This window comes from Lontra canadensis, unplaced genomic scaffold (genome assembly GCF_010015895.1).
Source record: "Lontra canadensis isolate GAN:19392208 unplaced genomic scaffold, GSC_riverotter_1.0 scaffold214, whole genome shotgun sequence".
NCBI classification, from domain to species: Eukaryota; Metazoa; Chordata; class Mammalia; order Carnivora; family Mustelidae; genus Lontra; species Lontra canadensis.
This window is the reverse complement of record NW_022631208.1, coordinates 1,019,906-1,043,725: the sequence shown is the minus strand read 5'-3', so window position 1 is coordinate 1,043,725 and position 23,820 is coordinate 1,019,906. Positions and strand designations below refer to the sequence as shown.

Sequence of the window (23,820 nt, the reverse complement as noted above, 5' to 3'; positions counted from 1 at the left end):
TCATTAAGTTGAATCTTCAGAAAACAAAAAATTCTATCACTTCAAGAAAATTTCTGAAAAATTTTAGTATTTCACCAGCAATGACTAAAATTGACACTTGTATTTTTATGTAGAAAACACAATTTCTCACTGTACACACAATGTAATTTTTTTTTGCACTAATAATTCAGACAGAATTTGGCCACTTAAGTTTTGTTACCCTCTAATTCCATTTCCAATTTTCTTCAAAAAAGGATATTACCTTGTTGAAAGAAAAAGCTTCAAGATACTTATTATTTATAAGAACAACTTTTAATTGAGTAATGCAGTTTATTCTCTGCTTTGCTTTTTTGTGGAAATAGTTATGGCTAGATAGGAATGACAACACTATTAACTGAAATCCAGATTTAATAAACAGAACATTTAAGGGGCACCTGGGTGGCTAAGTCATTAAGCATCTGCCTTCCGCTCAGGTCATGGGATCAAGCCCTACATCTGGCTCCTTGCTCCATGGGAAGACTGTTTCTCCCTCTCCCCCTTCCCCTGCTTGTACTCCCTCTCGCTCTCTTTCTCTGTCAAAAAAACAAAACAAAACAAAACAAAACAAAAAACACTTAAGGAAAAGATTTAATACTGGATCTCTACTTTTTCTTTTTTTTTTGGTTATTGTGAATTATCTAACTTACTTTAATAGAAGACTTTTTTTTTTTTTAAAGATTTTATTTATTTGACAGAGATCACAAGTAGGCAGAGAGGCAGGCAGAGAGCGAGGAGGAAGCAGGCCCCTTGCTGAGCTGAGAGCCCGATGAGGGGCTCAATCCCAGGACCCTGGGATCATGACCTGAGCCGAAGGGAGAGGCCTAACCCACTGAGCCACCCAGACGCCCCTAATAGAAGACTTTTTAAGATTCCCAAATGGGGTGAAATACGTAGAAAGTCATTCTTAATAGTGTTAACTGTCCTAATCTTTAATTAGAGTCTTAATAAGCAATACAAAGTTTAATAGAACAGCATAAAAATGAAGGACTCACTGAGAAATCATCTCCATTTCCTAGTTTAATGATGGAGAGTAAAGTATTGCACTTTATTAAATCAACACAAAATAATGTAGCCAACAGTAACATACAGGTACACAATTTAATATTTATTATATGCATTTTATATACATTATTTTTCAACAGCTGTACGTTTGCTATGTCGTACAATCTTAAAAATTTGCTGATTCATAGTTTGTAAAACAAAAACCTTACAAAACTCATCAAAACTCGCAAACTGATCAGAAAAGTTTTTGGAAGACTAGAAAAAATACTTTATTGTCTTAATCATGCATTACACAAACAAAATCTTTAGTTACACCATAAAATTAAGCACATCTGAAAAAATAAAACAGGGATAACTAATCCAAACACAGCAGATTTCTGTATCCTGATTCAACTATTTTTGTATCCTATTTGTAATGCAAATAAAATTTTACTCCAAATATTTTTAAACAAGATAGTTTTTGTTTGGAATCATGGTAAACCAAGATATGCATATGGGGGAAATCACCTTGGTTTGTAACTTAAACTATAAAATATTCAATTTTTAGTCTATTTTAGACTATTCAGAGAGTTCCAAAATAGATATACAGGTTCCTTTAGCACATTAATAAAAGGATATAAAGATCAACAAAAAGTGAAATAAATAATAGGCTATTAGCAAGATGGATAATCCTTGATAAATAAACTTGTAAATACAGTAAGATGTACAAAATATCACATAGTGATAGGATGCCAAGATTAGTTTTTTTTTTTTTCTTTTTAAAGAGTTCATTTGGAGTATTAAACCCCACTGTTTCATTTTAATACACTTAATAGTCCTTGGTATATGAAGACAATTATGTGATGATGAAGGTGATTTAGCATCTTTATGGAAGGACTTAGCTGAGCTGTATTAGGCAAAAGAAGGAAAAAGTGTGGTTACACGGCAGCGGGTCAGTGAGATCTCTGTGTTTTAGGGTTGTATAATGCAGAAAAACTTCAATACAATCTTGAGCACTGTTGTGACAGGCTAAATATATAAAAAGACTTATAAAAACTAGAATTTTATCCAAACATTTTGTGCAACTAATGCTAAAATATTTTAAGTTAAATTTTCTTTCTTTTTTTTTTTTTTAAAGCAAAATAAGTTTAAAAGGGAATCTGTGGCATTCAACTGATAAACAGAAAAATCACTAAGAGATGAAAAAAAGCTACTCTTGGAGCTCACTTCCCCCCCAACAAGAGCACCACATTCCTAACCCTAAGGCAGCACACAGAGTCCAAAATAAAAGTCTTTTGTAAGATCAGACTCCACATTGGCTTAAAGATACCTAAAAAACAGACATACGCTCAGTTCATATCCAGTACAGGCCACAAATAATGGAGTCCTTTTTATTTGTCCCACAAGATACAGTAATTACAGTTAAATTAATGAGCCTGACATTAAGATGTGATTTCCATCAATTTATGCCTGCCTCCAATAGTTTTCAGCAAGCAGATCACATGTAGTGTCATATCAGTAACCTTTCAGATGGCAGTGATGCAGACCCTCTTTTTGTCCAAGCAAATTTGTTGTTAAGATGTGAGTTTTTGTTGATTCACACAAATACTTTGGCAAGGGCATCAGCCCCTGCACTGGCAATATATGCTTTTGATGGATGGAAAGCAACATCATAAATTGATTCATCTAATTTCTTCCTATGTGCTGTTATTTCTTGCACACATGTCTTGCTGTCCAAATTCCACAATCTAATAGAACAGTCATGGCCTGTAATAAAAGAATAAATAACGTACATTATTGAGTAACAATTCTTTTATAAAGCTTGTGGCAGTACAGGAAGTTCAGACTTACTTCCAGACATCAGGTAGATTCCATTAGGATCTACTGCTAGACTTGTAACAGCATCCAAATGAGCTACCATAGAATGGATCATTTTACCTAAATAAAACATAACACAGAAGATAAAATTTTCACAAAGAGTTACTAACTTGCGAGATCAGAAACCATAATATAGCATCAACATAAAATAGACAATCACTATAGCAATATATTTTTTACTGTGATAAAATACATGTAACATAAAATTTACCATTTTAACCATTTGGGAAGGTATCATTCAGTGGCTTTTAGAACATTCGCAATGATATGCGACCATCACCATTATCCAGTTCAGAACATTTTCATCACTGCAAAAGGAAACCCGTACCCATTAAGCAATCACTCCCTATATCTCCCTTCCCCCAAGTCCCTGGTTACCACTAATCTGCTTTCTCTCACTATGATTTGGCCTATTCTGGATGCTTCATACAGTTGAAATCATACAATATCATGTGGCTTTTTGTGTCTGCCTTCTGTCACTTAAAGTTTTCAAGGTTCACCCAGTACCACAGGTATACCTTACACTTTATTGTGCTTCAAAGATACTGCAGGTTTTTGGGGTTTTTTTTGTTTTGTTTTGTTTTTTACAAAATGAAGATCTGTGGCAACCCTGTGTTGAACAAATCTACTGGCACCATTTTCCAACAGCATTTGCTCACTTTGTGTCTCCATCACATTTTGGTAATTCTTCAATATTGAAAACCTTTTCATTATTATTGTATTTGTCATGGTGATCTGTGATGAGTGCCTCCAACTTGGTGAAAGCTAAGCAATGGTTAACAATTTTTTTGCAATAAATATTCTTTAATTAAGGTACATACATTTGGTTTTTTAGACACAATGCTATTGCACACTTAGTAGACAACAGTATGGTATAAACACGACTTTTATATACACTGGGAAACCAAAATTCATTTGACATACTTTAATGACAATGAGCTTTACTGCAGTGGTGTGAAACTGAACCCACAGAGGTACACCTGTAATAATTTTTTAAAGAGAATTTGAAATCTAATGCAGAACTTTCCTAGTTATTCCTAAAAAAGACATCTGTATGACATGAATCTGACAGTATCTGGCAGGCAGTGGAAAACATAATGACTATATGGTTGCATCAAAGGCTCAAGATCATATAAAGTGGAATTAAACTAAATACAGAAAAAAAATCTCTCTCATTAAGAGACGTAAAGGTTATTTTATATACAGGGTTACTAATAAATAAATCACTGGAGGATATATTCCTAACTAAAGATTCTATTATCAGATTCATTTATCCTTTGAAATGTCAATCATTTTATACATCAGAAATAAGAAAGGGGGGAGGGTGAGAGTATATTAGAGAAATTATTCTGGATTTCCCCAGACAGTAGCAAAAACAATATTCTGGAAAATGGGATTTAATGGCAAGTTAAAATTAAAAAACAAGTACAAAGTTATGTTGCATAAATATCTTAGGGACAAGAGGATTGGCCTCTGCACTGGCAATATATACCTTTGGTGGATGGAAAGTAGTATCATAAACTGATTCATCCAAGAAGGGAATAAAATAGCGAATACTGGTATTTCTAAAATTACCTCCCCTTTCATTCAGCAATGAGTCTTTATTATTCAAATGTCTGTGTTGCTCCTAATGAGAAGCCTTCTTCAGAATTCTAGTTAGAATCATGTGCCATGTTTTTGGTCCCCTGATGACATTCCACAATGGGACATGAACTATATCTACTTTCATTGTTTGCTACAGCTCCTAGCCTGCATATAAAACCACAACATAATCAAATGTGCAAAAGTTACTCTGAAAACATAAAAGGTCCTATCACTTTCTGGCAATACTAAGGTCATCAGTTAAGTACAAAATCAGTCTATCATTTCAAACCACATTTGTCTGTTTCTCACTAATACTAACAGAATAATTTTAGAGATTCTTCTTTGCTACCTTGAAGAACAAAAGAATCATTCAACATACTATCTTTAAATGCATAGTCTAATATAACTCATCGGAAATCTAGAATCTGGGGTGCCTGGGTGGCTCAGTGGGTTAAAGCCTCTGCCTTCAGCTCTGGTCATGGTCCCAGGGTCCTGGGATCGAGCCCCACATCGGGCTCTCTGCTCAGCAGGGAGCCTGCTTCCCTCTCTCTGCCTGCCTCTCTGCCTACTTGTGATCTCTGTCAAGTAAATAAATAAAATCTTAAAAAAAAAAAAAAAAACAGAAATCTAGAATCCATTCCTCCCAACATTCCTATAAAAAAAACAAGCATGAAATAGCTGGTCACCAGGACAATAATCTCAAATCATCAGAGGTTAAATACCAAGCATCATTAGCTTCCTTTAAAATGTCATTATTTATGATGGTAACTCTTAATTCACAAATCTAGTTCCAACTTCTCTCCTGAGAATGATCCTGCATCTCAGGAGATGCAGGATGCGTGTAACATGTCTTAAACCAAAGAATTCTTTCATCCAAAAAGCAGGTTTACTCACTTCTTCAAGGGTACTTACTATAATTTGCCCAGTTTGCCTCCAGTTCTCCTGTCTGTGCACTAAATTAATCCTATGATATGCTAAGTCAATTGAGAGTCAACCCTTCCTCTCCACACAGTCAGAAGGTCACTTTAAAATTTAAATGACTCCTTCAGACTACACAGGAATAAAGAAGTAGAATGCTGAACTAAGTCGGATGCTGGGCTTCCACTGGTGACCACAGAAGTCACAAAACTTCTGACACTTCCCGAGAGTTAGGACTCTGTCTTTAGCAACATATACTTGTGGCTTTTCCCATTTAACCAATTTCACTTTTTCCCCATGTCTCTGCTACTACCTCTCTTCACTGACCAAAGTTAACGCCTCCTATAACGGAGGGAAACAGAGAATACATGCAGTCTGTTCTCGCCTCTCTGGCACCTTAAGCCCTCTGACTTGGGTAATCAATATTGTGAGACTCTATGAAATGGAGACAAAATAGATATTTTTTAAAAAATGTAGACCAGACATAAGAGGACCAGACATTTTGTCTGTTCTATTCAGGAAACTGAACCTAACAGTTGAAAACTATGTCAGGGACATGGCAGACAATAAAGTGTGCCAAATGAATGAGTCCACAACAAATTCAGGATCTTCTGTCTCCAACTCTTCCATATTCCTCACTTGTACACCTTTTTCCAAACTCACCATCACTAGCAAAGTTTCTCAGGCACGGTATATGCAACTCAAATTTGTACCTCTACCAAAATTTTAAAAAATCATGAGCCCTTAATATCTTTCCAGAACAAACAGTAGAAACTGAAATTACAAACTCTTTAAAGTCAAAGATCTACCAGGTAATACAATTTAAAGAATCTTTTTAAACCAATTTTACAAACCCCTGCTCAAATATCTTAAGTGGTTTTCACAGTATACAGCATAAACAAAAATCCATTATTCTTAGCCTGGTGCTGAGAAGTTCTCCTCAACGGTTTCTTTTTCCCTTCTTCAAACTTACCTCTTTAGCTTTACCTATAAGATACTTTTGTTCCAGCCCACGTTCCTACCACCATGCTGACTCTGCTCAAAATAGGCCCACTGGAGTTTCCCACTACCTTCTTCACTTAAAAACAAACACGTACACACAAACAATAAAACTTACCATTTCTTCAAGGAAAAGATCAAACCCTCACTATGAAGACTCCTTTATCTAGCATGACTCATCTTACTGCACATGAGTGCACGTGCACACACACAGAGACACGTGTCCTATTGTCCCAAAATGATAAGCTCCCAGAGAAGAGAAACCACATCTTATACATGATAGCAGCCAGTGCCACGCAGAATACAAAAGCTAAATATATTCTTTTTGTTAAAATCTAAGAATTCATTGAATTCATCCACAGTATCAATTTCTATGTTTTAGATTAAAAAATTCAATAAATACAACAGTCACTTGACAAAATAATACTCTATTAAAAACTTAGCTGTTAACACTAGACCAGCTACGAAAATATTCTAGTTTATCACATTTAAATGAATTACCAATTTTCAGGGAAAAGTTTCTCTGGAAACAGTATACCGGACCACAATTTACAGTTTAATTTAACTCAATGTTGTTATGTGTATGTACCTGAGTGGGAAGTAAGATGGATTTAGAAAGACTGCTGCCATTGCTAGGAGCCTACTGCTTTGTCTTTACATTACAGAGAAAGTAACTAGACTAATTAACAGAAAGAATAAATTGGTAGAATTTTTAAACAATCTGAAAGACTGTTATACTTACATGTATAACATACAAGTTATACATATATATGCTAGTTGTTATTAAATAAAATTTTATTACCATTTTCTTGATTTCTGCCAATAAAACAGCTCTAGAGACTCACACTTTGCTGTTAACACAACTACTAAAATTCCTGACCCTCCCTTTACAAACCTAAATGTAAATCTCCAATAGTTAATCTAAAAAATCTTTTCAGAAATACAAAGGAAATTATATCTGTGCTTGCAGCAAAGGAAGACAATGAGGCTTCATAAGAATGTTCATAGAATTGTTTTGAGAAGGTGCTAAACTGAGAATTTTCATACAAATATGAATCTTCTTTCCTTTGAGACACAGGCTGTAAATATCCATTCTCTGCTCAACTTCTACTGAGTTAAAAGGAATCTGTCCATTAGAGTGTTACCCGAACATGGGGATTTAGTTTAAGACTCTAAAGATTAATAATTATAACCACATCCTACATAACCTTCAAAGAGAAATCTGTAGAGGGGCACCTGGCTGGCTCAGTCAATAGAGCATCTGACTCTTGATCTTAGGGTCATGAGTTTAAAGCTCATGACGTCTGGCGTGGAACCTTCTTGAATGAATGAGGTATCAAAGAGAAATCTGTAGTTCTGATTTGCTGTCTTGCTTGATAATCTGTTGCCCTGCAGTAATGCTGCAATTAACTTTTAGGTTTCTTACTTGGAAATCCTTCAATACCCCTGGTTTTAGCTTCTCAAAAGAGCCTAACTGAGCACCAATAGTATTCTATGTGGTATTCTAAGGAAAGATGAAACAGAGGTCATTAAGAAAAAACAACCCTAAGGCCAAATTAAAATTTAATTTGACTTCTATATAACTGGTAAGTTTCCTCACAATAAGAAATAGAGGGAAAATAACAATTAACAATTTCCACTATTTCATCTCCTATTTCACTCTTTCACATTTCATCTCCTGAGGAATAATTCTAAGAGCGTATCTGAAATACTAAACCCTAGAAAGAGACCTTTCACAACAGAAAATGAAGAAGAAATTTCAAATGGATGGGTTTATATTTAACATGACATGGAGAAAAACATAATTGGTAGGCAAAGTATTATATAGACTTAAGGACAGAACTTAACATGTAAGTGTACTACATTAAATAAAGCAAAAATCTGAGTTGAAATAGTTCAACTTGGCAATTTTTTAGGCAAAAAGTCAGTATGTCTTACATAAAAAGAATAGCATTTTTGATCATCTCAAATTTACTAAGACTAAGAAGAATATACGACAACCTACTTACCCGTTTTATTGTCAAAAAATTTGATGTGTCTATCTTCATGAGCAGTTATTGTAACAGGAAGTGTGGGATGACTTACTACTCTGTTAATGTGATTACTGGATTTTAAACCTGAAAAATAAAGGAAGAAAATGCACTAAAGTTCAAGCTTTCGATTAAAATTTGGATAATAGCTCTCTTTTTTCTTTTTAAGATTTTATTTGAGAGAGAGAGAACACGAGCAGGAGAAGAAGGGCAAAGGGAGAAGAAGGACGAGGAAGAAGACTCCTCACTGAGTCCCACTGAGCAGGGAACCCAACATGGGGCTTGATCCCGGGATCCTGGGATCATGACCTGAGCTGAAGGCAGATGCTTAACAGACTGAGCCACCCAGGCAACCCTGGCGGATAGCCTTTTTAAGCTTATCAACAAACAGGAATCATTAAAAAATTAAAGCATTTGTATAAAAGAAAAATCTGAAAACTAAAACTAGAGCTCTGGAGAGATAGGTTTTTTTGTTTGTTTTTAAGGTTTTATTTATCTATTTGACAGACAGAGATCACAAGTAGGCAGAGAGAGAGGGGGAGGCAAGCTCCCTGCTGAGCAGAGAGCCCAATGTGGGGCTCAATCCCAGGACCCTGGAATCATGACCTGAGCCAAAGGCAGAGGCTTTGACCCACTGAGCCACCCAGGCGTCCCGAGAGATACAGTTTCTTTAAAAATGTTAGTGTAAGCTATCATGTTCTATAATATGGACAGCACTAAACTCAAGGAAAAATTAGGAATATTTTAATGCAGACTATCAGTATAGGTGGTTTAGAATTTTAAAAGAGCCACAGTAATTATTATTTTAAACAAACAGTCCATAAATGAATTACAAGCATTTAATGAACAAATTTGCTTGCAAGTGAAAATTAGATATTTGCAAGGAACAACCCCCATCCTACCCACACTCACAAAAAAACACCAAGAACAGGAATTAATGTTCTTAGGAATGAAACCTTTCTCTGCTACCAAGTTCTTAATTTCTTATTAGAGATGAGGAAGAAACTAAAGGGATCAAAACTAATGGAAAAATATCATCAACATTTATTAGATTTTAACTACATCAGTCATTCCACACACATACAAGAACACTTAACTTAGACACATTACCTGTGTGAAAGGGAGAAAGGGACTAGAGTTGAAAAGATGCCAGGAAAGACACTTCTTTGACTAATTTTGTTTGAGATTTGATTTGACCATGAAGCCATTTAAATGGTTTAAATAATTATAAAATGATTTTTTAAAGGCACTCATACACACACACACACACACACACACACACACACAAAAGGAAAAGTAAAATTAAACAAATGAGTGTAACTGCATGTCCAATTGAGGTATAAACACAAAGAAATGAACCACTTCAAGTGACTTGAAAGCAGAGTAATTAGATGTCCCATCCCAAATGGAATACACCATTCATATGAAACTATTATCAGTAATCAAACTATTGGTGGTGGTGTCATTTTTATTATTTTGAGATGACTCTACCTATATTGTGGAATAAATAAAAAAAGAGATGATGATGATGATGATTTTGCTGACAACCAAGAGTTTGAGCATGATTAAGATGAGGTAAAAAGCAAAAAGATAAATCTCAATTTGAATGGGAAGTATTTGTATGAATTTATCGTTCTTTTTATTTTTTAAAAATGCATTTCTAGCTCTGTTCACTGAAGAAGCCCAAACCAACAAGCAATTCAAGAGCCATAAAATCTATGGGCACCAACCCAAAAGCCCTATACCTATATTATAGTCTCTAAGTGCCATTTTCCACTAAAAGAAACCATGGCTCCTTAGGGAAATGCATGATTTCAGTCTGGGGCACAAAATGAACAAGATGAACCTAAAACATCTTGCCATATCAGAAAGTAAGAAAGTTATCAATGATTAGCAGAGTCATGTCAAAAGGACTCAAGAGCAAAACCTGAATAAGCTCCCACTGGCTAAAGATGAAACAATCTGAGGAGTGATAAAGGTAATACCCGCAACAGACTGAAACACATCAGATACATTTATTAGAGATTATAATGGTAATAAAAACACCCCAAAGACTCAAAAGTCACCTTCGGGTAATGCTAGGAAACCACCTCATTATTTTGAAAACTGATAAAGTGGGGAAGGGATCAATAACTGATCTTCCCCTTCACTTATAATCACTAACTCCAGATTAATCAAATTATGATGAGGGGTATTCTTTTTTTACAGAAATATTCTAGATAATAAGTGAAGTAGGAAGGAAAGAATTAGAAAAATCATTCTTCAACAGAATTAATGCATTAATGGACCTAGGCAATGATCATCAAGACTGAAAACTTAAGAAAAAGATAAACAACCAGACAATATTTATTTCTGATAAAAGCTCACAAATTACTATAGTCTTGCCAAAAACACTGAAAAACTTTATAATGAAGACAAATAAAAATATTAAACCTGAATTTGAGTAAGCCTCCTCTATTTATAGGAAACAAAATGAAAAGAGAAAGCACATTAAATGATACCACAAGGATGATACCAGCAAAATCCACACTGTGGAGACTACAGGTTGATAAATGATTCAATCTGATAAGTGACTGATAAATGATGGATAAATGATTTAATTTCTTCAAACAAAAAATTCAAGGGAAAAAGAAGAGATGGAGGGGGAACCTACAGATGAGAAGATACCTGAGACACATTATCAATCAATTACAATGCATAGACCTTATTTGGAACCTTATTTAAATAAACTGTAAAGCACAAATCACAGTCTACAATAGCAACACTGGCCATTCATACATAATTAATAGAGATGGATGATGCTTTCCTCAGGCTTATATTATTTTCTCTACTTTCACACGTATTTCCATTAAAACTTTAAAATTATTTCCCATGCTTTCACACTTACATTGCTCTTACATTCTCTGTCCTCTAAATGTTTCTCCAAGCTTTTAAGCATAATTTGAGAAAATTGCAAAAACAATGTAAATAAATATACCTATAATGTACTGAAACTTTTTCATCATAAATTCAAACAGTCAAAATATAAAACTTAAAGATACCTTCTATTGTATAATAATCCTTTTTTAAAAAGATTTTATTGATTTATTTGACAGAGATCACAAGTAGGCAGAGAGGCAGGCAGAGAGAGAAGGGGAAGCAGGCTCCCTGCTGAGCAGAGAGCCCGATGTGGGGCTGGATCCCAGAACCCTTGGATCAAGACCTGAGCCAAAGGCAGAGACTTTAAACCACTGAGCCACCCAGGCACCCCATAATAATCTTTTTTAAGGTTTCAAAGAAACCTATGAAAACTTACCAGAATCTATCTGTGATGAAAGCATCACCAATGACTGTGATGTTTCTAAATCATAAATTATTGTACTACCAGTGTTGAAAGAGGTCACCATATGAGCTGGATCACAGCCTATAAAGTCAACCGATGTAGGTATTCCATGCTCTGAAAAGAAGCCCAAAGAGATCCAATGTAAAAACAATTTAGAAATCCCTGCTTTACTAATAAAAAAAAGGAATTCAAGTATTGCTGAAATAATGTCAATAATGAAAAGGAGAACAATTACATTAGGATAGTGAGATATAACAGATAACTTTCCCTCAATTATTTTTAGTTGTTATAACACTCTATTTAACAGTGTAAGAAAACTACAATTAGAGGGCTCAAAGTTATGAGAAGATATGTACATTAGTTATTTCATTTTTTTAATGTAAAATGATAAATTAGCATTCTCACATCACTATCTTGGGAGATTGCACCTGTTTAAGACCTATAAGCCTTATCAAGTAGCTCACACAAGTTGGAATTTTCAATCTGTGAAAATAAAGCCTGGATCTGGAATTCACTGATGCAATACCATCCTACCATGTCCTGAGCAGCAATTTCTGTCTTTAATATTCAAATGGCCAGATTAATGCACAGCTAGGTAAAATCCAGAGTGTCAAGCAATAAATTAGATGAAGTAAGCAATAAATGTCTAAATAAATTTTTACCTCAAAAGTTTGGGTAATTGAAAAATTAGTAGAATCACTAAGGTATCTAAGAGACCCTACAAAATAAGTGTATACTATTTACCTAAAATGCTTTAAGAGAAAACAGTTTTTAATAAAAATAAAAGGTCTGATTTTTAAAATAACTTAAAAATGTCTTGAAAACATGACTAATACCAGTACACAAACGTATGTATATAAATAAATGGTATCAAAAAGCAAATTGCTTACAGCTTTCTTTGACAGGAAAACACCTGAAATTCTACCTGTTATTCAGTCTGTACTTCCCACTTAAGGGTGCTAATTCAATGATTATGATATTTCTCATCAGTGTGCTCTTACATATTAGGTATGCTTAAGACTGTGATCCCTTCAAGTCTTTCTGGGCAGGCAACTACAGGAAGTGGAGGCCCTCATGTTGTTCCTATGAACAGCCTCATTTGTCTACTTCACTATTTCAAAGAGTTTTATTTTTTAAATTGGACATGTCCTGGAAAAGGTCAAAAAGCACCAAGCTACAGAATATACTTGCAAAACTCCTTTCTTTTTTATAAAAAATGACTAGGAGTACAAAGATCATCACAAGCTTTATAAAATTATTTCATTATCTCTCTTAGAGTAACAGAAGAATAGTAAATCATTTGCTTCGTCATTTCTATTTCCAAGTTTAAAAAAAAAAAACAGCTTTTTTTACAGGGCAAAATTTACTTACCCTTGTCTCCATTGTAAGTGCAAATACATGGCAATTTTTCTTGTGGATTCCATAACCTAACAGTGCCATCTGCTGAACAAGACAGTAATTGATTCTTTATGCCACTATAAGCAAGACCCCAGACAGCATCTGTATGTGCAACTAAAGTGCCAGCTAGAACATTTGGCTCTGGGAAAAAAACAACAAACAAACAAAAATTAGCTAAAAGACGTTGGAAAGAAATGTTTTGGATAAATATAACTTATCACATAATTAAGTATAAAGACCACATATAATAGCCCTAAGAAGATAACCAAAATGTACACATTGGCCATCTCTAAGCTGTAGAATTATGGGTTATTTTTTTATCTTCCCCACAATACTTTCCTGTATTCTTAGAATTTTCTATAAAGAACATTACACTTTCTATAAAACAGCTTTAATGACACAGAATTCCCATACCATATAATTCACCAATTTAAAGTATACAATTCAAGGGGGTGCCTGGGTGGTTGATCAAGTGTCTGGCTTTGGCTCAGGTCATCATCTCAGGGTCCTGGAGTGGAGCCCCTTGTCAGGCTCCACACACAGAGGGAGTCTGCTGGTCCCTCTCCCTTGGCCCCTCACCTCCCCACTCACTCTCTCTTTCTCAAATAAAATCTTTAACCAAAAAAAAGTGTATAATACAATGGTTTTTTAAAAAAACTTATTTTATTATTTTATTTTTTATTTTTTACTTACACACTATCATTTTTACTTCCCCACAGTGATTTTGACCTTAGTGTTTTACTGTAAGTTTTTTTTTTAATTTCTTTAATTCTTCAGCGTAACAGTATTCATTGTTTTTGCACCACACCCAGTGCTCCATGCAATACGTGCTCTCTTTAATACCCACCACCTGGCTCCCCCAACCTCCAACCCCTCCCCCTTCAAAACCCTCAGGTTGTTTTTCAGAGTCCATAGTCTCTCATGGTTCACCTCCCCTTCCAATTTCCCTCAACTCCCTTCTCCTCTCCATTTCCCCTCGTCCTTCATGTTATTTGTTATGCTCCACAAATAAGTGAAACCATATGATAATTGACTCTCTCTGCTTGACTTATTTCACTCAGCATAATCTCTTCCAGTCCCTCCATGTTGCTACTAAAGCTGGGTATTCATCCTTTCTGATGGAGGCATACTACTCCATAGTGTATATGGACCACATCTTCCTTATTCATTCGTCCGTTGAAGGGCATCTTGGTTCTTTCCATGGTTTGGCAACCGTGGCCATTGCTGCTATAAACAGTGGGGTACAGATGGCCTTTCTTTTCACTACATCTGTATCTTTGGGGTAAATACCCAGTGGTGCAATTGCAGGGTCATAGGGAAGCTCTATTTTTAATTTCTTGAGGAATCTCCACACTGTTCTCCAAAGTGGATGCACCAACTTGCATTCCCACCAACCGTGTAAGAGGGTTCCCCTTTCTCCACATCCTCTCCAACACACGTTGTTTCCTGTCTTGCTAATTTTGGCCATTCTAACTGGTGTAAGGTGGTATCTCAATGTGGTTTTAATTTGAATCTCCCTAATGGCTAGTGATGATGAACATTTTTTCATGTGTCTGATAGCCATTTGTATGTCTTCATTGCAGAAGTGTCTGTTCATATCTTCTGCCCATTTTTTGATATGATTATCTGTTTTGTGTGTGTTGAGTTTGAGAAGTTCTTTATAGATCCTGGATATCAACCTTTTGTCTGTATATTATTTTATTATTTATTTGACAGAGAGAGAGAGTGAGACAGTAAGAGGGAATACAACCAGGGGGAGCGGAAGAGGGAGAAGCAGGCTTCCCATTGAGCTGGGAGCCCAAAGCGGAGCTCAATCCCCCGATCCTGGGATCATGCTGGGATCATGAGCTGAGCTGAAGGCAGACACTTAACGACTGAGCCACCCAGGCGGCCAAATACAATGGCTTTTATTATGTTCACAGAGTTATACAATCATCAGCACATCAATTTTAGGACACTTTCATCACTCATTAACCATTCCCACCCACCACCGCCCAATTCTTCCTTCCTGCTTTTCTGCAGCACTACAAAACCACTAATCTACTCTGTTTCTTTAAGTTTGTCTGTTCAGGACATTTCATACAAAGGATCTTTTGTGATGGGCTTCTTGCACTTAGCAAAACGTTTCCAGGGTTTGTCCATGATGTAGCATGCCTCAGTACTTCACTTCTTTTTATTGTATAATATCCATTGTATGGATATACTATGTTTTATTTACCCATTTATCATTTGATGGACACGGTGGCTAATAATAACATTGTGTACCATCTAGCCTATAATCCTATTTCTCTAGCAACCTCCACATTCCACAGCTGTTTCTTATCATCTCCGGAATTTTCAGTTTCCAAACTTCCTTCCACATGAATGATTATCTCTATCGACTTCACCGAGAAACTACAGCACTGAAATAAAAACCCCTCCCCTTATCTTTTCTCTATCCAATCTACTAGTGTCTAAAGCCACCTTCTCCTTGCTTTCAGATAGGAGTAAAGAACTGTCCACCTTCTTCTCAAAGGCTAATTCTACCAGGTAAATTTTGGATTCCATTCAACTCACTAATTTCTTTCATGTTTACAGTTTCTGTACTACACAATAATTCTCCTTCTCCTTAGGATCATTACCACAGCAAACAAAGATGCTCCAGAATCTCCTGACTTAAACAAAAATCTTCATTAACATTATATCATCCTTCCAACAGACGGCAGAAGAACATATTGAATAAAATGCTTTTTTACCTCTCATTCACTCTCTTAATCAGTGTAATATGCTTTCTGATACCACCATTACACCAAAATAGCCCTTGCTGAAATCACCAATGATGAACTCTCTTTTATCAAGTTTAATGAAATTTTTCTTCCTTTGAAGATTATTTTCTTGGTTATTTTTATCACACTGCTTTTCATCCAGAGTGTGCCTTAAAAAGTTGCCCACAGGTACTTTCACCCTCTGGTCTTTGTCCCAGCATCCAACCTCTGGCTAAGACCTGGGTGACCTATTTGTCACATAAAAAAAGGAACCTTTCTATCTTCCTAATATTGGACTTCTCAGCAACATATGAAAGGGCAGACTGCTTCCTTCTTTTCAAAATGGTTTTTTATTTTGGTATACTTCCATGATTGCACCCCACATTTTCCTTCACTTCCTCCTTCCTCAAAGGCCACTCCTTCTCAGTTTCCTTTGTTGGCTTTCCTGCTCTAGTCACCCTCCCAGTATCAGAGTTGTTCAGGATTTTGTCTTCTCTTCATGCCCTAAACAGTACACCGTTCCCTATGTTATACAATCTATTCTCATATCTTATTAGCTACTTGATACTGCCATCTCTTAATATGCCTAAAAACTGAACTCACCATCTTTAATCTTCTCACACCTGTTCTTAATATACTCAATTGTTCATGTAAAAAAAAAAAACGCAGTAGTGATAAAAATGTTCTGAATTAGATAGTGGTAATGGATGTAAAACCCTGTGAATATAGTAAAAACTATATACATACTACCTATATAGTAAAAACTGTATACATAAAAAAGATGAATTTTAGCATGTGAATTGTATTTCAATAAAGCTGTTTTAAAAAGTAACAAAATCAAGAATCACTTATCCATCACTTTATCCACTCAATCCAATTTATCAGTAGATTCTTCCTATTCCACCCTACTTCCCCAGGTCCCCTATGAAGTGATTTACCATCATTACGACCATGGAGAAACATAACTCTCAACTAGTCTACTGGACTACTACATTATAAATTTACAACATTAATTGGTATTCTTTTCTCTACTTCTCCCACCCCTAATCTATTCTCCTTACAATAGCCAGGGTCACCTTTTTAAACCATGTATTTAGGGGCACCTGGGTGGCTCAGTGGCTTAAGCCTCTGCCTTCAGCTTGGGTCATGATCTCAGGGTCATGGGATCGAGCCCTGCATCGGGCTCTCTGCTCAGCAGGGAGCCTGCTTCCCTCTCTCTCTCTTCTTGCCTCTCTGCCTACTTGTGATCTCTCTCTGTCAAATAAATAAACAAAATCTTTTAAAAAAATAATAAACCCTAGATTTATGGGTCACTTTCTGGATTAAAGACTCTTTACTGAAAGTTTCCTTTAGGAAAAAGAAAAGAAAAAGATTTTATTTATCTCAAGCAGACTTCATGCCAAGTGTGGGGCATCTCACAGGGCTCAATCCCATGACCCTGAGATCATTACCTGAGCCAAAAACCAAGAGTTGGATGCTCAAGTGACTGATCCACCCAAATGCCCCCTAAAAGTTTCCTTTTATGCTTTCGATTGTGATGTAAATGTCACTATTTTGGACTATATCTAAAGAATATTATCTTCCATAGTATTTCTATATCTTCATACTGCTTATTAAAATTTCTAGCCATAAACTGGGATGCCTTTGTTTGTTTGATGTCTGTCCTTTCACTAGACTAACTCTTATTTCTTGATATAGTGCTTAACACCGTACCTGGCAAATTTAAGCACCAAGTGTGTGTTAAATAAAAAGAACAAAGAGATCCTGGATTTTATTTATTTATTTATTTATTTTTGATGTCTAACAATGTTAGAGTCAGAGTACTTTTTAAAAAAAGTTATTTATTCATTTATTTATCAATCAGAGAGAGAGAGACTGAGAGAGAGCACAAGCAAGGGGAGAAGCAGCTCCCCACTAAGCAAGGAGCCCAATGCGGGACTCAATCCCAGAACACTGGGATCATGACCTGAGCGGAAAGGAGATACTTAACTGACTGAGCCACCCAGGTGTCCCACTCCTGAAATTTTTTTAAATGCACCAACTATTAAGTAGATCACTGTTCATTCAACCTTCTCATATTAATAAATATTCTTTTTGTTTTAATTTCTTATAATTACAAACATGCCCTTATAAATATATTTGAATACAGATATAGGTATTTCTGTGAGACAGATTTTAAAAGTATCATTTGTGAGTAAAAGGGTTTTCTTAATTAAGAAATTTTTTGTCCTCTAAAAAGTTGTACTGATTTACACAGCGCTACTATTTGTTTCTACTTTCTTCTGCTAAGTATTTTTGTTTTTTTTTTTTAAAGATTTTATTTATTTATTTGACAGACAGAAATCACAAGTAGGCAGAGAGGCAGGCAGAGAGAGAGGAGGAAGCAGGCTCCCCACTGAGCGGAGAGCCCAATGCGGGGTTCGATCCCAGAACCCTGAGATCATGACTCAAGCCGAAGGCAGAGGCTTTAACCCACTGAGCCACCCAGGCGCCCCATGCTAAGTATTTCTGAACTACATAAACTATTTCTTAAGTTTAAAAAATTGTTCATTACATTTTATTTTCCTTTTTGTTAACTAGCACTAAAATTAATTGTTTTAATTAATATAGTTTTCTTTAAATTTTTGGACAATAAAGTACCAACTCACAGGCTTAAATATTCCATGGTATGATACTGCTTAACTTTCCCCATTTAATAAAGCAAATTAATAGTAAATGAAAACTAAATGAGAAGACTAATACTTGCTTAAGCAATTTATAATAATATTTTGTCAGTTCCATTCACTTAAAAAGATGTTTTAAGCCTTTCACTTACCATAGGTATCATATGGATCCACATTAGGGCTAGGCATATTCCACCACTGGATGGTTGCATCAATACCACCACTAAAACACTGTTCTCCATTAGAACTAATAGCTAACGATAGAACAGGACCACTATTACAGGAAAAGAGGGAAAAAATTACTTATAAAGTCTAAGAAGACATATCTGTATCCCCCCAACCTCTAAACTCATGCAGTATATAAAAACTGTTTAAAATTTAAAACATAAATTTGAACAGTACAGATTATATTCTCACTAATACAATCAATCAAATGAAATACTACTTAACAAATGTCTTTTCTACTATAAAACATTGCAAGAAAATTTTAAGCTTTGAGAATTCATAAATAATAGTGAACAATAACTATGGTTGTTAATTTAAGCACAAATTCAATAAAACTTACATGTGGGCCCTAAATGTGTAGATAGGCTCTACATCTAAAGAGGCACTCCTGAAAGAGGAAAGTACAAGGGTGGGGGAGGAGAAGGTAATTAAATAACTGCAAACCACTGGTTGACATTCAAGAATCATTAGGTAAGATCAAATGAAAGCTTTAAAAAAGAGAACCATATAGAAGGATAATTACTTATAATTATTAGCAAATTTAGAAGGAAAAAAAGACAGACTAATGTGAAAATACTTGCTTTTTGGCAGGAACTGTTTTTTGCAAGTTCCAAAGTTTCAGAGTATGGTCCTCAGAGGCAGTAACCAGCACAGGTTCTACAGGATGAAAAGCTAATGCCCGTACTCCATCGAAATGGCTACGTAGTGTATACTTGGGGTTCCATGTCTTTCGAAAGGCATCTTTATTGGCAGGCAACTAAAAAGAAAGAGTGCAATATTTAGTGGTAAAAGTTGTAAACTGATAGGCAAGTGGAGTTTTGTGTGTTTTGGTGTGTAAAATATATATATTAAACTGCTTTGCTAAAACGTCCAGTGGAAATTTAATGTACCTTAAAAACTTTATAACAAATCTTTATCATTTAACAAATGATACTAAGAAGAATAACTTCAATTAGCTTTCAAATATGTAGATCAAATGAAGAGTTCCTTAATCTGTTTTACCTAATCATCAGTCTAAAGCCAAAAGTCCTATTAAACGTCAGATGAGAACAACAAAAAAACTACCATGCTGCAATGCTTTACATGAAAAAAATAAAAATTATATAAATCACTACCAAAAATCCAAGTGAACAGTATTAACAATACAGTTGCCATTTAGAAAATTAGCAAGTGAAATTTTTAAAGGAAGCAAATTAAGGTAGTTTCCAAAAGTCTGAACTAAAGACACTTTAGGAATATCATCATCCTATTTTCATTATTATTGTTGATATTGGTAAGAGGTTAATCTTTTTACCTTCACTTCTCCATCTGTAAAGATAGGCTGTGAAACCACTTTTAAAGTAGTCAGAAGTTTACTAGAATTTAGTTGCTTATATACTTTGAAAATATTAATGAGAATAATCCAGCCCACCAAGGCTGATGTCTCTAAAAAGCATGTTCATCTAGATATAATATGTAGAAAAAAGAAATGCTATAAAAGGGAAAAAATAAATTTGCTGAAAAACTGCAAATTCGTTCATACAAAATCTAAACAAGTATAGTTAACTCTCAATTGAGTGTTTATTGTCTATAAAAAATTTAATCCAAGACTACTTTCACCTCTGAACACTACCTTCCCATCCAATCTCCATTCTCTCCCCATCCCTCAAATGAAGGACTAAGTATTCAGGAAATGGCAAGCTAACTTTAACATTATGCTTACAAAAATAAAAGTTCAAAAATAAAACAATTTTTAAGAAGTATCCTGAAGGCAAGTGATTCAGGTTACCTATTTTTCTCTTGTTGACACCAAAATATGGCTCAATTTGAGTAAATAATTGAGAGTTGACTACTCAAGATAGATATTTATCAACCAATATTATAAGGTAATCAATCATCCCAAACTTCTAGCTAATCCACCACAATACCTAAGAAAAATTTAAGCACCACAAAGTAATTACAAAAGAAAAACTACATGTCACTTCAAATCAACATATTGACACACTTAAACTTATCTTTTCCATGCACCTTGACATTAATTCTGTTTTATAAGTGTTTCCAAAAAAATAAGGAGCCTTCTATTAAATCATTAAAAAATTAAAAATAAAACTGCACTTACATCATAACTATAGTCTGCATCATTTGTTACCGTCAAGTCTGCAAGGTCTCCAAGGCCCAGTACACTTAACAAAACATCATCAGAACCCATAATAAATGACTTGCCTCCTCCAGATGGAAACGTTATTGGTTCAGCTATAAAGAACAAAACCGCTTCTTAAATGCTGAAAAATCATACAGTACAAGACAATATTGTGGGGGAAATGTAAGCACTTAACAGTTACAATATTAAAATAATTATTTTTTTATTTTCCCACTTCCCTCCTATTTCTTCCACTCAAAAAATCCTATTACTGAGTATCAATAAACAAATGTTTATTTTCTTATTTATAAACTGCAACATAATCTTCTACAAATCAAATATGCACTAGATACATTATTCCAGGATGGGAGGGGGGCCACCGAAGCTTTGTGCTTTGTCTATTTAAATTAATTACTTATCACTTTGGTACAATTAGAACTATAATATTTTTTAAATGTTATAGTCCTTTTGCTTTGTATCGTATTTGCTTAGAAGTGCTAGGTATTCTAGTCCCTGATAAAAATTAATGTAAGTATTCAAAAGTAAATGGTATCCAATTTATCAGTTTACTAGTTTACTGAAATGAAGCCTTAAATTGCTCAGGTTACTCCAGTAACAACAATGTTCTAGGAAGAGGGTGGCTCTACAATCAAAACTGTCAGCTTCCTTTCTGTAAAAGGTTAATCCATGTGATGGTCAAAATGCCTTCCAGTTTTCAAGCTTTGACTATGATTTCTTATTTTAACTTTCCTTTTATTTACTATACTTCTAAAATAAAATAACTATTCTATATTGACTAACAATACAACTTTAAATTTCTGTTACTGTTAACATCAAACTCTGCCATAATCAGAATAGCTATACTATTATATAAGTATTTTGCTATAACAGTTACAGTACAAGGAATAATTCTCAGTATTATCTTACACATGCTTTGAAATAAAAATTTTAATCTGATGGTACAAGAAGAAAGTACACAAGTCATTGTAATACAAAACAACTCAACATGTCAAAAAAACATTTAAAATTCATGAGCAAATTTAAGAGAAACATTTAAAAACTAAGCTAATTAATAATTTTGAAAAGTTCCTACTACAAGAAACATAACAGATGTAATGAAATTTGTCAGTCATCACTAATACTACTGAAAATTACTCTAAGACACAAGTCAACTTCTCCTCGATATATACTACTGCAAAAGTAAAATTTACTTTTATTTAGAATATCATAATTTATTATCAAAGTAAGCTAATGAAGTTGTGAGTCGGCAACCAATCTAGAGTAAATATGACAAGATATATATATAGATATATATATATATATATATATATATATACACACACACACAGGTATATATATACTATATATATATAGTATATATATACCAGGAGTATTTAATCTTTCAATGATTATGCTTATTAAATCTAAATCTACAGAATTGATCCTACCAATATCTAGTATGCAGTTATTGGTAATATTAGAAGCTGCAAAAAACTATAAAAAAACCATTTCAAATGATGTTAAGAATAACTATGTAAAATTCACTAGGTAATATTTTCTCAAAGCATTTTTAGCCAGTATAAGGACACATTTTTCTTTTAATTTCATAATTTGTTTATAAGACAAGTTAGAACAAACTGCCACAATTCCTCCCACTCACAATTACACACTCATTAACACAAATCTTAATAAAAGCCCAATAAATTACTTTTAACATAATAACAAATTATTCTGCATTATTATATAGAGCTTTTGCAGAGATTACTTCTGATCAGCTGTTGAGAAATTTAGGGGCATGTGAAGTGAAGTACCTGCGCAGTTTTAACTACTTTTAACCAGATTTTCTAATTAAGCATATGATTGCATTTCTCCATCTCACTCTATATACATACATTTATTTATACATAGCAAGCTTACTGCTCATTCAGCATTTATTACATATAGCTATGTATTTCTACTTTCCATAATCACCCATCACTGGGGCATACAGTAATCACAGTAAATACTCAATTTATTTGTCCTTGTTTTTCTGCAGAGGTAATTAGTTTCTATTCTATAAATTCATCTTATTTATAATTAATTACAGCAAATGATTGCATAAACATAAAAAAGTCATTAGCAATTCAAAGAAACAAAGATTAAAAGTAGTTTTTAATAAAGAAAACTTTGATACTTTTTATCAGTTAACCTAAGAGATTTCATCAAGCAATTTAAGAATACTATTACTATATTAGCATTTCCTTTTTTGGAAATTTTACGGTCTACAAAATGGGATCTTATAACAAGGTTCTTTTCATACTATAACTAATTCTCCTTTTTATGGACACTCCACTGACTAAGGAAACCTATAGTTCACATATCAAACGAACCCTCTCTTCTTCAATTTTATCAAACCTAAAGACCACAGCCAAATAATTAATTCCACTTATGTCAGTGGTGACATGGTATATCTTAAATCTTTATTAAAAACGGTCGGTTGGAAAGAAACCTGCCTGTTTAAAAACACACTTTCTTTACAAAATGGAGTATAATACGAACTTCAACAAGAAAGCATAAAGTTGGAAAAATGCCACTGAAATAAGAGATTATGAACTCTAATGTTCCCTTCTCAGCTGTAAGTCAAAGTTGAATTTGCATCTTTTTAAATAACAAACTCTAATGAAAGATTTATCCTTTAAAAAGTATAATGAGGTTCATGCTTACTGGCCCCCTGTCCTCCTTCCACCATTAACAAGTTAGATCACTGATTTAAATTTTTTTTTAAAAAAAAGTACACATACACAGGATGCCTGGTAGCTGGCGACTGAGCATCCAACCCTTTGTTTCAGCTCAAGTCATGATCTCATGGGTCGTGGGACTGAGCCCCACATTGGGGCTTAGCGGGAAGTCCACTTGAGGTTCTCCCTCAGCCCCTCGCCTGACTCATTCACTCTATCCCCCC

At 34.4% G+C, this 23,820-nt stretch overlaps 1 protein-coding gene across 4 annotated transcripts in view; it reads right to left on the bottom strand.

Moving 5' to 3' along the window:
* Positions 1-1,102: 1,102 nt before the first annotated feature.
* The window catches only part of STRN3 (striatin 3), a 114,169-nt gene continuing 91,451 nt past the window's right edge, over positions 1,103-23,820 (bottom strand). For all 4 annotated transcript variants that reach the window (XM_032848914.1, XM_032848913.1, XM_032848911.1 and 1 more), the window contains 9 exons: positions 20,859-20,992; positions 19,342-19,517; positions 19,101-19,148; positions 18,688-18,809; positions 13,102-13,269; positions 11,704-11,844; positions 8,388-8,495; positions 2,851-2,937; positions 1,103-2,766 (listed from right to left, as the gene is read on the bottom strand). In XM_032848914.1, coding sequence (XP_032704805.1) covers positions 2,597-2,766; positions 2,851-2,937; positions 8,388-8,495; positions 11,704-11,844; positions 13,102-13,269; positions 18,688-18,809; positions 19,101-19,148; positions 19,342-19,517; positions 20,859-20,992 — 1,154 coding nt within the window. In that variant the 3' untranslated portion in view covers positions 1,103-2,596. The remainder of the gene's footprint in view (positions 2,767-2,850; positions 2,938-8,387; positions 8,496-11,703; positions 11,845-13,101; positions 13,270-18,687; positions 18,810-19,100; positions 19,149-19,341; positions 19,518-20,858; positions 20,993-23,820) is intronic.